At 36.7% G+C, this 17,048-nt stretch overlaps 1 protein-coding gene across 4 annotated transcripts in view; it reads right to left on the bottom strand.

Annotated features, from left to right (window-relative positions):
- The window catches only part of dnah12 (dynein, axonemal, heavy chain 12), a 230,102-nt gene that overhangs the window by 61,948 nt on the left and 151,106 nt on the right, over nt 1-17,048 (bottom strand). For all 4 annotated transcript variants that reach the window (XM_069939623.1, XM_069939622.1, XM_069939624.1 and 1 more), the window contains 9 exons: nt 15,787-16,042; nt 15,234-15,533; nt 14,155-14,333; nt 11,832-12,024; nt 11,589-11,750; nt 10,343-10,537; nt 8,394-8,527; nt 2,888-3,050; nt 280-360 (listed from right to left, as the gene is read on the bottom strand). In XM_069939623.1, coding sequence (XP_069795724.1) covers nt 280-360; nt 2,888-3,050; nt 8,394-8,527; nt 10,343-10,537; nt 11,589-11,750; nt 11,832-12,024; nt 14,155-14,333; nt 15,234-15,533; nt 15,787-16,042 — 1,663 coding nt within the window. The remainder of the gene's footprint in view (nt 1-279; nt 361-2,887; nt 3,051-8,393; nt 8,528-10,342; nt 10,538-11,588; nt 11,751-11,831; nt 12,025-14,154; nt 14,334-15,233; nt 15,534-15,786; nt 16,043-17,048) is intronic.

The following is a 17,048-nucleotide window of genomic DNA, read 5'->3' as shown; positions in this document are numbered from 1 at the left end:
CTGCTGGGTTAAAGGCAGGTCTAAAATGACATGGTCTTCCATGTTCATACCTTTTACACAGAATGGCATGGCACAATAAAAGTGCAATACACTATTTCCACCTTGAAGAGGCTAAAGAAGCAACTAGTTGACAGATATTTTACTGGCACAATATTTACAGAAGTAGACCCACCCCAGGTTATCACTTAACAGAACAAAAAAAATCCCTTAAGCAGTTGGTAATCCAGAAGAGAGCATGACCATTGCAGGGTTAAAAGCTCATTTCCATTTTAGGCTTACCTTCATCATATGAGCATTTTCTACTTTAGCTATTTCCAGTTTTGGTTGCAGTTCCACCAGTTCTTTTTTCATCTCACCCACCTGACAGAAGCATGATATCAAATCTTAATATACAACTACTAAGTATCATACATTTTATTTCACTAAAACCAATTTTTCCTGTATAATGTTTCTATGTGAATATTGAGGTAAATTTTCACCAATGCCAAGGAGATGAGTACCATAGAACATGATCATGAAGGTAATGGACATCATACTCTCTCCAAAAGGTTCAGTTCATTGAAATCATACTTTTAGAAGGAAACCAGGTTTCGCATTTTCAACTGCTTTATCAATGACCAGGAAAATGGATGCTCAGTACCATTCATGACTGCTGAGAAAATGAAGCAGTTCACGACCAAATGCAGCAAGATCTGGACAATACCTGCAAACACCTGAGGACATCTGTGTAAAGTGAGTGGAGGAAAGTTTAGGGGAAATGTCAGGGATAAGCTTTTTTTAAAAAAAAACCCAGAAAGAAGTGGGTGCCTGGAATGCAATACCATGGGGTGGTGGTGGAGGTTGGTACAATAGGGACTTAGACAGGTGCATGGATGCACAAAAAATAGAAGGTTATGAGGTAGGGAAGGTTCCATTTATTGCGTAGGTTTATATTGGTCAGCACAACATTGTGGTCTGAAGGGTCTGTTTTGTGCTGTAATGTTCTATGTTCTTTTCAGGCCTGGGCTAATAGGTGGCAAGTAACATTCATGCTACACAAGTGCCATGCATTGATGCTATCCAACAAGGGAAAATCTATCTCTGAAGTTCAATGGCACAACCATCATTGAATGCCTCTATCAATATCAATGGGGGTTACCATTGACCAGAACTGGAGAAGCCATATATTCAATGTAGCTACAAGAGCAGGTCATAAGCTAGCAATTTTGCAGCAAGTAACTCATCTCTTAACATCTCAAAGCTTGTACACGATCTGCAAAGTTTAAATCAGGAGTGAGATGGAATACTCTCCACTTGCTTGGATGGGTGCAGCTTCAACCATATTCAAGAATGCAGAAGGCTGCAGAAGGCACCAAACATAACCAAGTCCATCACAAATTCAAACCTCCCATCCACTGACATCTTTGTGAGGTGCTGCATCAAGAAATTAGCCAACGTCATAAAGGAACCCGATCACTCCAGAAACAACCACATCTTGCTGCTACCATCGGGAAGAAAGCTCAGAAGCCTGAGGTCCAGCACCTCTAGGTTCAAGAAGTCCTCCCCCCCCACCCCGCCCCCACCATGGCTATCAGGCTCTTGAACTTCCCCTCAGTACCTTTACCATAAACTACTCTGAGACCACAAAATAACTCGTCTGTACAATTGAAATGCTACTTTTTTCTTACACTAACTGTAACTGCAAATATTAATGATCTATCTATGCTGTATATTTATTATCTCTTTCTGTGCTGGGATAATTTAATGTATATTATTGTAATTGTTGTATCAGTATACTTGCATTCTTACAAGTAAGAAGTTCAATGTTATTCACTCCACCAAACTGCACCAACAGATTGTACTGCAGCAATACACCAAGACAGCACCTTCCAAACCCATGACCTCTACCAGCCAGAAGGACAAGGGCAACAAAAGCATAAGAACACCACCACCTGGAAGTGCCATCCCAAGCCACAAGCATCCTGACTTAGAAATGTATTTCTGTTCCTTCACCATGGCTGGACCAAAATTCTGGAACTCTCTCAGAGCATTGCAGATCTGCCCACGCTTCAGGGACTGCAGCAATTCAAGAAGTCAGTTCATCATCACTTTCTCAAGGACAATTAGGGGTGGACAATGAAAAATCTGGTCCAGCCTCTGAATACACATCCTTTGGAAGAATTAAAAAAGTTTTGAAATTCGCAAATTTAGTTTGAACTGTTTGAAGAAGTATTTGAACGACTGCAAACATTGGCTGAAGAGCCAGCAAGTATATTTTATTGAAAGTTTTCATACAATCAAGCACTTCAGGTACAAATAAATTTTAATGCATTTTCTGAATAAGGCATACAAATTTTTGGGCAATAAGAAATTACAGACAAACAAATATTCTTTATGTGACAAATAGCTGTTTGCTAATATTTTACTTTCTTAAATAATATTGGTCCAAGGAGAGTTTTCTGCAATGTCGTCTCATATTCTAATTCAGAGTACCATTTTAATTATGCTTCGAAATTGCCTTGTATTTACATATTTACATATTTACATATTTTCAGCATTGAATCATTTTACTACGTTATTCTGAAAGCAAAAGTCTGCAAAGGCTGTATATGTCAAATAAAAACAGAAAATGGCTGAAATACCGAGCAAATCATGTCATCGTCATTAAAAGGGAAACTTTCAGGTAGATGACCTTTTCTGTGAACTCAAATGTTATTTGTGTACCTTTCTCTACAGTCAATGTTACTCTCTGCCCTAATTATTTCAGTAAAGTCTCTCAGTGCTAATATTAACCACAGAGAAATTTAGATATTACGTTCAGAGATGGAAGAGTGCATAATAATTTTAAATTCAAGTAACAGCAATGAAGGAACAAAGAAATGTTGATATTTATTAATTGATGACATACCTGTGATTCAGCAAAAGCCAGTTTATCTAATCCATTGGTGTACCTTTTTTTTGCTTTAATCACTGCATCACGTTTTTTTGTTAAGAGCTGACGGAAGGCAGCAATAAGTTCCAGGTAGGATGTGGGGGTGACGTAATTGTGTCGGTTTAGCTCCTGAAGAAATCTGCAACAAATATCGGTTCCTATTGCTTCACATTCTTAAAAGACAGTTCATCATATTCAGTGATAAAGTAAAAAGATCATCCTTATTGTTTACAGAATCTTAGAACTATTTAAAAGATTTATTTATTACCCCCTCCATAAATCTTCGTCCGCGAAGCCAAGCCAAAGAAAAATTAAAAGATGCAGAGCTTAACTTGTATTGGTTTGACCCCATAATATTGTGAATTATCCGATTACAAATAAACATACAAGTTTGAACAGGGTTGTGGAGTCAAGTTCCTTCAACCCGCGCTGTCATCAAGTACAGTCTGATTGAAATTTTGACTCTGCATTCTCAATTACCATCCAATAACTTTTCACTCTCTTGATTAACAAGAATCTATTGCTGTCTTAAAAATATTCAGACTCTGTTTCTACCAATCTTCAAGAAAGGGAGTTCAAAAGCTTCAACGTTCTGTAAGAAAAAAGTTCTCCTCATCACTGTCCTGTCTTTAAACTGTGATCGCTAATTCTAGATTTACGCACAAGAGGAAAAACACTTCTCAGAATCTACACTGTTGTGACCACCCCAGGTTGTCTCTCATTCTTCTCAACTCCAGTATATATAAACTTAGCCTGAACTATCTTAAAAGGTAATCCACCCATTCCAGATATCAGTCTAGGAGATCTCTCAACTAGTTCCAACATATGAACATCCTTCCTTCAAAAAAAAAAGAGGTAAATAAATAAATAAGTTGCACGTTATTCTAGATCTTCCTCAAATCAAGGGAATTAAGAAAAATGAAAACCAACATAATAGTTATCTCATTTGTCACTAGTTTTAAGACTTTTAGCTCCAGTGATATGCACAGTACTTCTTCCCTGCTAATTGTAATTTTCCTGTTCCTCATTCCCTTGTAACTCCTAACTTACAGCAATTTCTGAGTTGTTACTTATCTCCTCTCAAATGAAAACCAAAGCAAATAATCTTTACAATCCCTTTGTCAGCTCTAATTTTCAATTATTATATCTCCAGGCTCATTGTTTAATGACTTTGTTTTTTTTAAAAAAAATTATTTAAAATCAACACACATATAACAGCAATCAACAAATCATGAATCACAGTAACTGTTTACAAATATATGCTGATTAATATAAGAAAAGAAAAAAATAATAAGAAAAAACCCCTAAAAAAACAACTAATCCCTATCTCCCCCTCCCTAACACTTACTAACCCTGCTAAACTAAAACCTATATCTAAAATAACACTCAAATTATACATAATTTTTTTTAAAGGAATACAACTTTGAATCTCCGTACGCCATCTTCCTAATGTTAATGAAACATTTGATTTTAAAGTAATAGCAATACATTTCCTTGCTATCACCAAAATTATTTGACAAATTTCAATTGAAAATCTGATAAAGATAATTTAGGATAATTCTCAAAATTTCCCATCAACAATAATTCAGGATTTAACGGAAAAACAACACTTTCAATTCGTATAAGTTCAGAAAAGTTCTTTAATCCACAGTCCAATCTCAATGATCACTCCTCCAAGTTCATTGGTTGCAGGTAATTCTTATACTGTGCACCGAATTTAACATTTATGAATTTCACCAGGGTTTGGTGCTTGAAAGGTAAATGGTTACCACTCAGGAAGGATCTTGTTGGTTTTCAGAGAGAGATTTGTTGTTCGTTGGACACAAACTGATTACTTCAAATCAGCCATTTCAGTATCTTGCTGAAGAAATTTGCCACATCAGGGTTTTCCAGATGATAACTTCTTTCCTCCAGGTCACCACAGAGTACCCTTTTGTTTTCCTTATTTCAAGTGAAACATTATACAGCCAGCCATCTCCTCTTGAATGGGCTTTTACCAGACTGAACTCATAACTCATAACCCGTCTTCAAAATGGGGTTTTAAACAAGTTTGCCAGCTTGTCCTGTTCCAGTCCCAGCTGCTGCTGCTGAACTGTAGAACTGAATTCTCTCTCTCTCTCTCACACACACACACACACACACACACACACACACACACACACACACACACACCACATGACCCTCTTAGAACAGCAAACTGTGTTTAGACATACTGCAGCACCAGACCCAATTTTCTGAGTCCATTCATCTTTTGCTTTCCAAAACAATAATCCATTACTTCACAGCACGTCCGATTAACAGATTCCATTGTCTTTATAAAAGCACTGCGAACCTGGATTGTCTGGTTTGAACAGAGCTCTGACATTTTAAATAAGATCTGTGTTGTGAAGTGTTTGTGACCTACACTAAAAAAAACCCCACGTTATCTCTTTTAAAGCATATCTATATACAATATAAAATATACATAATTTGTCACAGTTGTAAGAACTTACTAAAAGAAATCAAAAAAGGTTTAACCCTCGAACAAGACCATGTAGAATGAACAAAAGTTCCTACATCCTTTCCACATCTAAAAGATTGATCTGATGTATCCGATTTCGATCTGTCAGGTTTCTGAGGTGTACTGATCTAAAAAGTATTAATGAAGTAGTCTATATCTTACATTAATATTTTTGGACATAACTTTTTACATAAATCTTGCCAAACCTGCTGATGTATTGATATACTTTGATCTTGTTCCCATCTTTCCTTTGACTTAAACAAACCTAATTTAGGATCTTTTTCTTGTAACATCATATATGCCATTGAAGTAAATTTTTTAACCATTCCATCAACAATTACCTGTTCTAAATCTGTAGGATCTTTTAAAATCATGTCAGATCTTAATTTCTCTCTTAAATAAGCTCTTAATTGAAAAACTGTGTTACTTGAAATATCGTACTTAATTTTTAATTGATCAAATGACATCAGCCTACCATTTTCATAACAATCTCCTAATTTAGAAATTCCTGTATTATTCCAAATATTCAAAAAAATTCTCTTTTGAAAAATTAAAAGAGGATTAATCAATGGTCTTTTTAATGACAAAAGATTTCCATCAATTTCTAATTTAATTTTATTCCAAATATTAAGCAAATGTTTCAATATTGGAGCATCTCTTTCAATTGCCATCAACCTCGGTTCCCATTTATAAATAGATTCTTCAGGTATATCCTTCTTTGCTTTCTGTCAATCCCACAATTTTAACATTATTTCTTCTACTATAATTTTCCAGTATATCAACTTTCTCCAAGTTTTTCATTCACAGAGATCAAACTAGTCGTCGTATCTTCATTCACATTAGACCTCTCTTCAATTCGTTGTACTTCTCGTAAACATCTTGAATTTTATTTTCTAATTTATCAACTTTCTGTGAAACATTATTTATTTCCCTTGTAAAATCTGTTTTAACATTTCATTTCTACAGTTAACAGTTAAAATTATTGTGCAAAGCTTCAGAAAGTCCATCTATTTTAGTTTCAATTTTACTAATTTCTTTCTTAAAAATCCTTTTCTTGCCCCGAAATCGTTTCTGTTCTGAACTTAATGTTTCTTCTTCACTGTCATACTCTTCTGAAGCCTCCTCCACTGGAGAAGTCACCTTTTGCTCAGAAACTGAGAAGCTGGATTGCCCCTTATCTTAAAATTTTTTCAATTTTTTCTTCTGTAGCGCATGCTCGACTTCACAATACAGTTTTAACTTTTCCACTGGCACCATCTTTTCGGGGCACCACAAAGATGTCTCCAGAGGAAGGTCCCTCGCCGGGGTCTTCGCCAGCAGATCCAGAGAAGATTTCAGTGGCTTGCTTCATTGGCAAGATAGGCACAATTTCTCTCTTCTTCTTTTCTTCCGATTTCTTCGTGGGTGTTACTTTTGTAGTCTTTTCTTTTTGTGGTGACATTTCTTTTACTTCTGTTAATCACTTTAAAATAACTTTAAAGCAGTTTTTATTAAATAAACTTTACTTAATATGAACTTTTTAAAATAAATCCCACAGGAGTCAATAGGTTGTAAGATGTTTTCTACAGCATCACGTGACATCCCCCGTTTTATGACTTTGTTAGCTCTTTTCATTTTGGTATCTCTGGAAACTACTGTTATTTGTTTTTCACATTTTTATATACCGACTGGCTATCTCACTCTAATTTTCCATGCTTGTGACCATGGAGTTCTCTACCAAAATGCCACATTTTTAAAGCGTACTTCCCCAGAACACAAAAGATTTTTTTGCCATATATACAGTTGTATAATATTTCTTCTATAGCACTGAGCAATTGAAAATCAAGTTCCTCTGGAGTGAAACACTCAGGGCAGAAAAGACCCATCCCATTCCCTACATAATTTCTATCACTGAGCACTTCTGAAACACAATGATGGGCTGGGACTTCTGACAGATAAGTGAATTACTTATCTGATTCCTCTGGCATCCAGATCCATTCAATGTCCACATCACTCCACCACCCCTTGGTCCCAAATCCAGGATCCCATGACTATTTAAATCTCACGTTGGCACCAAAGTAATTTCCAATTAACAAGATTGCCTACCTTATCGCTAATTTAAATAATTTGGAATGAATTACAGCAATTAATCCTGCACAATCTGCAGTTTGTCAGGTCTGAAATTTAACATATTTATGCCTTTGATGCATTCAACCCATTTCTGTGGACAGTAATCACTCCAGTAGCCTTTGGATAGCAGATCAAACTACTAACTAGTTTTATTAACAATACAAAAGCACCATACCAATTGATTTTAACAGACAGGGATTGGAGGGCTGGCACTTCAAAAGATTTACGTCTAAATTTAAGAATTATGGTGTGTTAACTCTGAAATACTGCCAGTGCCAGTCGAATGCTGGCTCCATTAATTGTTTGTACGACAAAGCTGTCCATTGCCTCAAAGTTGCTTAAGGCCTAAGAGATGCCCTCTAGTTCCAACAGGCCTCACCTATTTTAGAACATCTCTTTGTTTTCTTCCCAGTAATTGCAGAACTGTCTTTGTTTGGCAGAAGAAAATAAACATGAAAGTAACAGGATCCCATAAACATAAAGCAACCATTTGCATGAGTAGCTTCCAATGTGCATCACATGATTTTAGAGGTGAGAAATGTCAAAAGTTCAAATCATCCCATTCCCACTTTCTCCTCAATCCACCATGTCTGCAGTTGAGCGTCTGGACTGCCATTGGGTACTTAACGATTATTCTGTTTTTTAATGCAAAATTGGGAGGAGGAATGGGGGAAGGAAGCCTTTTTCCACAATCCACACAGGACTTTCTGCTTCATTTCCCAATTAAAATCTATTTAGCTTTTACTAATAATCCAGTCTTCATCTCTGAACAAAATCATTCTATATTTATTAATATATAATCTCAAGTAAAACCTTCTAAAAATACAAAAATAATTAAACAGATTAGATGCAAGTGTAATAGTGCAAACTTACTTCTGTGACAGTTTTTTGACAGATGTGTGGAAGAATTTACAAATAGGAACAATTTCTGTCCGTTCAAATTCTGTCAGTTCCAGTGTTTCTAGGAAGGTATTAGCAACGCGTTCCAGAGCGTCCTCTGGCCATGGCTGCCGAAAAAGTTATTTCAGTAACCAATTATTCCTGTGTATCTTTACTGTGACATTGGAAATATACAAACATGTTGAACTTTGCTCTCCAGGTAAATACACAAATAACAGGAGCAAAACAAATGGAGTTAACTTTTCCCCATGAAAGAGATGAGTAAAACCACACATTCCTAATTGCCTGTTATACCTCCATGTCAGCTTTCAGGATACCAGAATTCTTTAGACCCTTTTCTATTTTCTCATCATTTAAAAGAAATACACAGCATTTATTTTTTTCTACTTCGATTTTTCCATTTTGTACTTGTGATAGTACGGATTTTATCACTGATGTATATATGTGTATATTGTAGTATAGGATAGCTGTGATTGGCTGAGAGTGTAGTAATACCTACTGGCAGGTCTTAAAGGGTTGCTCCTAGCCAGACCCAGATCATTCTGGACTGGTCGACCTACATGTGATATGCTCCAGTCTATCTGCCGTGTTGGAACCCAAACTCCCAACTTGCCAATTTTGAAATTTCCTTGCATTTCCAATTTAGTTCAGATTTCCATCATCTTTAGATTGTCTTCTGGAAAGCTAAATTACTGTCTTCACTCCAAATACAATGAGTTCCAGATCATAATCATTGTATTAACAATCCATTTTCCTCATGTACCATGCGTATACTTTGGCCATCACTTTAAATTGTTCCTCAGCTACCATTTCTAGAGCAGGCATTGTCTTGTACCTTTCTAATTTCTTTTGCCTCAAGAACAACCCAGCTTCTTCAGTTTTACTTGTGCTGAAATCTTTAACCCTCTTCCCGCGAACAACTCCTGATTAAATACAATATTTCAGTTGTGGCCTAAAATACTATTTTGTAGAGATTCAGGATTAGATCCCCACTTTTGTTTCCTGTCCTTTATGAGTTCTTGGATAACTTACCTTTTGCTAACTGCCCTCTCCACATATCAAATCAATTAGTTAGCTTCAGGTTCCATCCCTGCTTGAGCATGAGGTGCAATTCATCAGAAGCAACAGAAGAAGACTTACATATTTAAGGTACAAAGGTCAAAAGTTTGATTGGTTCTTTTACATAGGTTGAGCATTGCAGAGCATCACAGTGGTGGGAGATCAGGGAATTGGGGGCAGATGGTCACAATTGGTTGCTAGAGCACTGAAGTCATGGCTGGATTGGTTAGAGAGGGGATGAAGAAAGACCTGCAGTGAGAGGCCTTAGTAAGACCTGCTTGCAGGTGGTTCCATGTTCCACATTTGCAAAAGTCTGCTTACTGCTGCATTAATTTTCTGCAAGGGGTCTAAGTGCCACACACATGTAATTATATTTCCCAGAAGTGGCGATCAAATGTGTGAGGCAAGCTTCCACAAATCAGCATCCCATCCACAGGAAGAATCCAGAATCAAAATCTCAAACATTGCAGTGGAATTTCCCCATGGTTCCCACCAGTCTCTAAAGTCTCAAGATCCTCAGTTTCTGAAGTATTTTAGCATCAAGTGGAAAACTTTCTGTAATAAAGACTTGATGTGCAAATATACCGTTCTTCAAATTGTCTTGGATTGTTCTATCTACCACCTTAAATCAGACCCTTCTAGTTACTAAAAGGTCTGCCCCTGTAAACAGTTTTCCTGATGTTGTCAGAACTATTTATGATTCTGAACACCTCTGACACATCTTTTCCTTATCTTCTCTACCTAAAAGGAAATAATCCAACTACTGATATCTCAGCTTCAACCATTTTAACATGTTTTCTTCCCCCTCATTAATTGAATTGTAAATTAATGGTAATATCATAGAATAGACATTTGTAACACACCTGGAACCAGTCAATAGTGCAACAGTTGATGAGTGAAGGAAACTGCCTGAGACGATTTCGGAAAGCATCTCCAATGGGGCTAAAAGCCACCACAACATGCAGGTTCTCTCTGCACCGACTCACAAAGAAAGCGAAAAGTGCCAGGGGACTGAATTCTGCATTTCTGTTTCCAGCTTGAGCTGTAACTCGCACTCCCTGTGCAAGTCAAGTAAAATATTATTAAATCAATTCAAATTTACCTCAATACATGTTAAAAGTTTGGTTTTTTAGTATTTAAATGCACCATCAGAAATTCCTCGGGCAGAATTTTGAAGGTTGTGCCCTTTGATATTGATATTAATGGAATTTGGGGCTTTGGGGAAAGTGCACAACAGACGCACTAAATCTGGTGCTCTATGAAGGTTGTATATGACACCTAGTTTGCAGTTGCTCTGTTTTAAATTTAGATTTAATTTAGACATACAGATCGGTAACAGGCACCTTTGGCCCTCAAGTCAGTGCTGCTCAATTAACCCAATTGACCTACAACCCCCCGTATGTTTCGAGAGAAACCCCGAGCACAGGAGGAAACCCACGCAAACACGGGGAGAGATTACAAACTCCTGACAGTCAGTGGTGGATTCGAACCTCGATTGCTGGCGTTGTAACACCCTATTATTACACTTAACTGACAAAGAATTTTAATTTATAAAATTTTTATTTAGAAAATGTGAGAAAATACATCATCTTGCTGTATTTTATTTTAATGTCTAAGACTTTCAGAAACATTCACACTGTGTGTTAACAGACTAGGCACACTCAAACCCATAAGTTTCTTGCTGAAGGAAATCAAATGGGTTTCATACTGACTGCTTAACACAATTCTCACATATTCATATATCTTTAGAAATTAGAAGAAAGCCATTTGGTTCATCAACCCTATGCTGGCTCTCTGAGGAATCCCATCAATGTTACTTATATCCCTGTAACCTTTTTTTGCACATGGCCATTAACACAGGTGTCCCAGCACCTACCTACACAATTAGTACATTTTTACAGTAGCCCATTAAACTATCAACCATCATGTCACTGGGATGTAGGAGGAAAATGGAGCGTCCAAGCATCCAAATTGGGTACCACTGAAATATTTTACTAATTTGTAATCAAATATGAACCTCATATCCACAAAATAGCACCTGTTATATTACTTAATTGTAAGCGTGTGTGTTTTAAATGTTTATTATTTGGACAAGATGATGTTTTATACCTCCATAATCTCCTGTTTCTCATCAGGTGCAAAAAGATTTGGCACTTCACCCGTGTTGAGTAAGCTGTCTACATCCTCCAAGAACGCCTCCTCCTTAATCTGCGTGTCCGTAATCAGGAATACAGTGGGCTGACCTTTGACCCCTGCACTCCGAAGCAAATTCTATCCAAAGGAAAAACATTGTTGAGCTAGAGATTTAAATTATGGATGCTTTCAGTGATACAAATTATGAATGATTCTAACCTTTAAGTCCTCTCTCCATTCATTTATTCCATATGTTTTGGAGATTTCAGGCTGGAAGATGTTCATCTTAGACATTGATGTGGCCAAACGGGTCATGGACTGACGACCACTTCCCCCAACTCCCACCAGAAGGGCATTACTTCTTGCCTGTTTCAGTACTCTACTAATCCGTGACAAATGTTCCAGCACATACCTGGCAGAAAATTTAGATTTGACTTCATGAAGTTATCTGCAGCTAAACCTGCACATTGTCTAACTGAATTAATGCAACCTAGATTGTATAACTAAAATGGATGAGAGGGGGGAGGGATGGGGGGGTGGCTTGGGAGGAGGGAGGGGGGAGGGAGAAAAAGTCACTGTAAATGTGTGGAAAAGAAAAAGTGTATATCATGGCTATTGTGATTTATGGTGTGAAAAATAAAAAATTTAAAAAAAAAAAAAAAAAAAAAAAAAAAAACAATGGAAAGACAAGGTGGTGGTTATTCCAATTGTTCTAATGTGAATTTCTATTTGGAAAACACCTGTCTTAAGGGTCCTATGATCTTAAAGCTTTTGTTAGCAAATTTCATTATGCATTTATATACTACTTTAGCAAGCAGCTTTCACTTAACAATGTACTGCTAATATTAAAGGATATAGCAAAAGAGAAATACAAAAGCTGCGGATACTGAAACCTAGAGCAAACAATGGAGGGATTTAACAGGTCCAATATCTATGCATATAAATGTCTCGATAATGGTCCAGTCATAAAATATTAAACGACTTTTAACACCAATGCTGCCTGATCATCCAGCTTCTCATTGTTTGCATTTAAATGATACTGTGGTGATACACCACTAGCCTACTGCAAGGGATAACCACTGTACCTGCAGGAAGATCATTGGAAGTTAGACAAACACCTGGCCGGCTGACAATCAGTCAACTGAATGGACCAAATCCCACTCGGCCGGCTGCCTATCATCCACCTGGGATATAAGCCACATCAGGCCCCTCTCGAGGTCACTCACTTGGGAGCAGAGCACAGCTCGCTACAGCAGAGACTTTAAGTTGAATAAAGCCGGTTGTTCAGTCTTTGAATCTTGTGTCTGTTTACTGTCACGACAGTGCACCACAATTACAACATTAACTTGCAAGTCACAAATATGAATTAACCAGCCAACTTAAATTCAACTGGTTCAAGTTTTATTTTTCTGGATTTTATGATCTTCTGCAGAATCATGTATAGAGTTGATTGTCAAACAGACTTTTAGAAGTTTGTTCATTGTACCAATTTTGCTCTCATTTGAATTTAAAAAATTCTATCTATATCCAAATTAATTAAAATTCTGTAGTGACAATTTTTTTAAAAATTAAGAATCTGATCATGTAAATCATAGCATATACTGAAATTTGTTTCAAGTCTTTTTTTTAAATTTAGCTGTTCATGTGATATTATTATCAGACACACACCTTGCCTTTTTTATTGCCCTTGATCTGAGAAGATAGTTAGGACTCAGACGTGTTGAGAGGGCTGGAGTCACATATAGGTCAGACTGGATAAGTGAACCAGATGGTTTTTTTTTTAAAAACAAAACTCATGAAGTTTCACAATCACCAGTACCAACATCAGCTTTATATTCTAGAATTATTTAATTAGCGTTTTTTTAATTTGGACTCAAATCTCCAGATCCATGGGTCAGGGCTCTGGGTAGAACTTCAGTATGTTAACCACAATGTAGCTGTTGTATCATACTTATTAGATTAGTCTATACATAGAGACCATCAAGTGTTGTCAACCCAGCATGCAGTGCACATTTTGACTCCGCAGGTTGCCAAGAAAATTAAAAACATTCTTTTCTGAAAGTGAAATGGCCTAGCTTGGAGTAGTCAAAATTATACCTGGACTTGCATATCATACAGGAATCAGTAAGAATATGGTATGAACTACCCCTGCAGAAACTGGTTAAATCTTGTACATCTGGTATCCTAATCCTTATATTGGGTGAGACATTGTTTTATTTTTCCAGATTTTATAAGATTTTATGATCTTCTGCAGAATCATGTATAGAGTTGATTGTCAAACAGACTTTTAGAAGTTTGTTCATTGTACCAATTTTGCTCTCATTTGAATTTAAAAAATTCTATCTATATCCAAAATTTCCATGCTCATCTGCAAATTGCCACTGAAGCAGTCTTTCAATTTCTAATGCTCAATCAATTAAAAACACTGTGGTTATGAGATGTTCCTTTTATAGAAACAGAAAGTAAAATCAAAAGTCAAGTTGCCCCAGACTTCCCCAAAAGATATAGAGGTAAATATAGAGGAAAATAATTCACAAAGTACCTGAATATAACTAGCTTCATCTGTGTTTTATGAGTCTGATTATACTCATCAAGGCACACCTCCACCACATCATTGAACCCTTTAACTGAGGGAATCTCTGAGTATAAGCGCTCATCTCCTTCCAAATCAGGATTCATGTAATCACCAAACAATAGGCTTCTCATATCTTCTTCGGTCACCTACGATAAAAGTATTTGCAAAATTGCCATTCAAAATAAACCATCAGTTCAGAAAGATTCTCCTCAGCCCAATTATTTCTATGACAGCTCTTTATAGAAATAATCTAAAATTAATGCAATTGCCCCATTTTCTTTGCTTGCATTTCATCTACTTTTGAATGTCATTGCAGAGAAACATTTCTGTTTTCACTGTGCTCAATGGAAGATCCTCTCTGAGCCAGAAGGAAAATTCTTTGATAAATTTACTCTTTCAAAACTATTGCTAATTTAACCTCTTATTAGACTTTTCTTGTGAAACCGTTCCAATAGCTCAAACAGCTGGTGAAAATATTTGTCTAGTGTTACGTGCAGTTTATGGATATAGAATATTTACACTCAAATGTTTGATCTTGAAGCCCAACGAACATTACGTGGCTACTTTATGTGATGGTATGGGGAAATAATACCAAATTTATTTCATGAACCGCTGAACTCAAGCGTTAATTTCATGAAGGAGTTACTCTCATTGCCACTAAAGAACACAGAAAAACAAAACATCCTGGTGCAATACCCCAAGAGGTGTTTTTAAAAAAATATATATTCCACGAAAGTAATCAGTCTTTCCATAGTCTCTGGAGTCACTGATAATCAATCAGAGAAATAAAATCATATAGTTCAATGACTGCACCGAGTCTGGTAATTTCAGTTCCACCAAAGAAAGCAAATTTAAAACTTATTAGGGAGAGAAAGAACATCCAGGGTAAATGATTGTTTAATGACAAGATATCTGCCAGAAACTGTCAAGTAAATGCTTTCAATTCCACAGCAAATCTAGTCAGTTTTATTGAGGAAATCTGCCTCAATGACATTTGTGTTGAGCAGACTACCTAACTTTTAAAATCATCACAAACTCCGACTCACGTGTTCACCGCCATGTGCCAAATGCTCGAATAAAGAATCAAAACTCTCCCTGAAATGATCTTTCACGATGTTCTTCATCAGATTAAATAGCCAGACACGATCCTGATCATCCACCAAGCGATCATAAAATACACGGAAGACCTCATGCACAAACAGACGAACTAAAACACGCTTATTTTCAACTGCTTCTTTCTTAATTAGCAAACAGCCTTGGATAACTCGTGAGAAATCCCGCAAGTTAAAGGTGTAATGGGACTTTGCAGGTGTAGGAAGCAGATTTTCAATAGCTTTTTTGTACACCTGAAGAAAAATAGAAAGAAAACAAAATTGGAAAGTTAAAATATCATGTATATAAATCATGTTCTTAACTCTAGTTTTCTTCTCAGAAATGGTGCAATTAATCTGTCCTCTAACAGAGAGGTGTGCAACTTCAGGATATATTCCAAAACATGGCAAACACCCAAGAACCAAGCTACAATTGCAGTAATCAAAATGTTGTCACCTCTGTCATGAGAAACTTGTGGGTACATAATATTATTGAGAAAGTGCTCACCTCAAGTGTGGCTTGAACAATCTGATTTCCAACCGTAAAAAAATCTGTCGGAAATTCATTGTTCCGGAGGTAGAAAGCTACGATGTTCGAGAAAATCCGGACCATAGTTTCATCGCTAAATATATTAATGGTGCAAATGTTGAAATGACGAAGGAATCTAGGAGTTACTGGGTTTCGACCACCTCCTGGTGGGCCCATGGCTGAAACAAGATGTATGTCAACCAGGGTAATCTTAGATGTGTCTTTCAGATCATACCTGGTACACATTAAAAAAAATGCGCATCAGACTTGGGAAATAATCCTTCAGAGACACGCAATTCAAATAGTTTTTGTTTTCTGAGCAATGCAAAATACTTTTAGTTAATTTTGAGAGATGTTAATGAAAATATACATCATACATTTAAACAACCAGGAAAAAGTGCTTAATCACATCCATCTTAGAATTCTCAGTCTGTAGAAACGATCCTTAGCTCACAGTTATCTGTCATCTTTATTCTTCATTTGATAGGAAGTAAAGGGTAATTGTAGAAAGATATTTCTTTGATCTAAGTGGGCGAGTACTGAAGGGATCAGTGCCAGGACCCTTGTTATTTGTGATGTAGAACAATGACTTGGATGTGAATATAGGAAGCATGATTAGCAAATGTGCATATGCTATGAAGTTGGTAATATTGTGGAAAGCAAGAAAGGCAGTTACAGGCTAGACCAGGACATAGAATCAGAAGGAAAGTGAATCGGATGTTGGCAGAAGGAATTTAATCCCAACTAGTATAAGGTTGAACGTGTACAGTAAATGTTAAGGTATCTTGATAAATGCAGAGATGGGTTTCCATCCCTAGTTCCTTGAAAGTTACAATACAGGTAAACAGGGTGCTGAAGAAGCCACATATCATACTTGGGATGCTCTGTTACAATTTTACAGAAGACTTGTTAGACTGTTGATGTAGTATTGTGTGCAGTTCTGGTCACCACATGATGGGAGGATATGGTTGCACTGGAGAGTATGCAGATGGGATTCACCAAGAGAAATTGGATAGCTTGGATTTATTTTACCTGGAGTGAAAGAGACTTGGGGTTATCTAAAAAAGGTACCCGTATATAACATTATGAGGCATTGATAGGGTAGTCATAATCTTTGACCCATGGTAGGGATATTACAAATAAGAGGACATAGGTTAAAGGTGAAAGGAATAAGTTTCTTTAAGGGATTTGAGAGGAGTATTTACACAAAAAATACTGGGTACTTCTAGAATTTGCTGCCA

The sequence above is a fragment of the Narcine bancroftii genome, chromosome 5 (genome assembly GCF_036971445.1).
Source record: "Narcine bancroftii isolate sNarBan1 chromosome 5, sNarBan1.hap1, whole genome shotgun sequence".
In the NCBI taxonomy this organism is placed as follows: domain Eukaryota; kingdom Metazoa; phylum Chordata; class Chondrichthyes; order Torpediniformes; family Narcinidae; genus Narcine; species Narcine bancroftii.
This window is presented reverse-complemented; position numbering and strand designations above follow the sequence as displayed.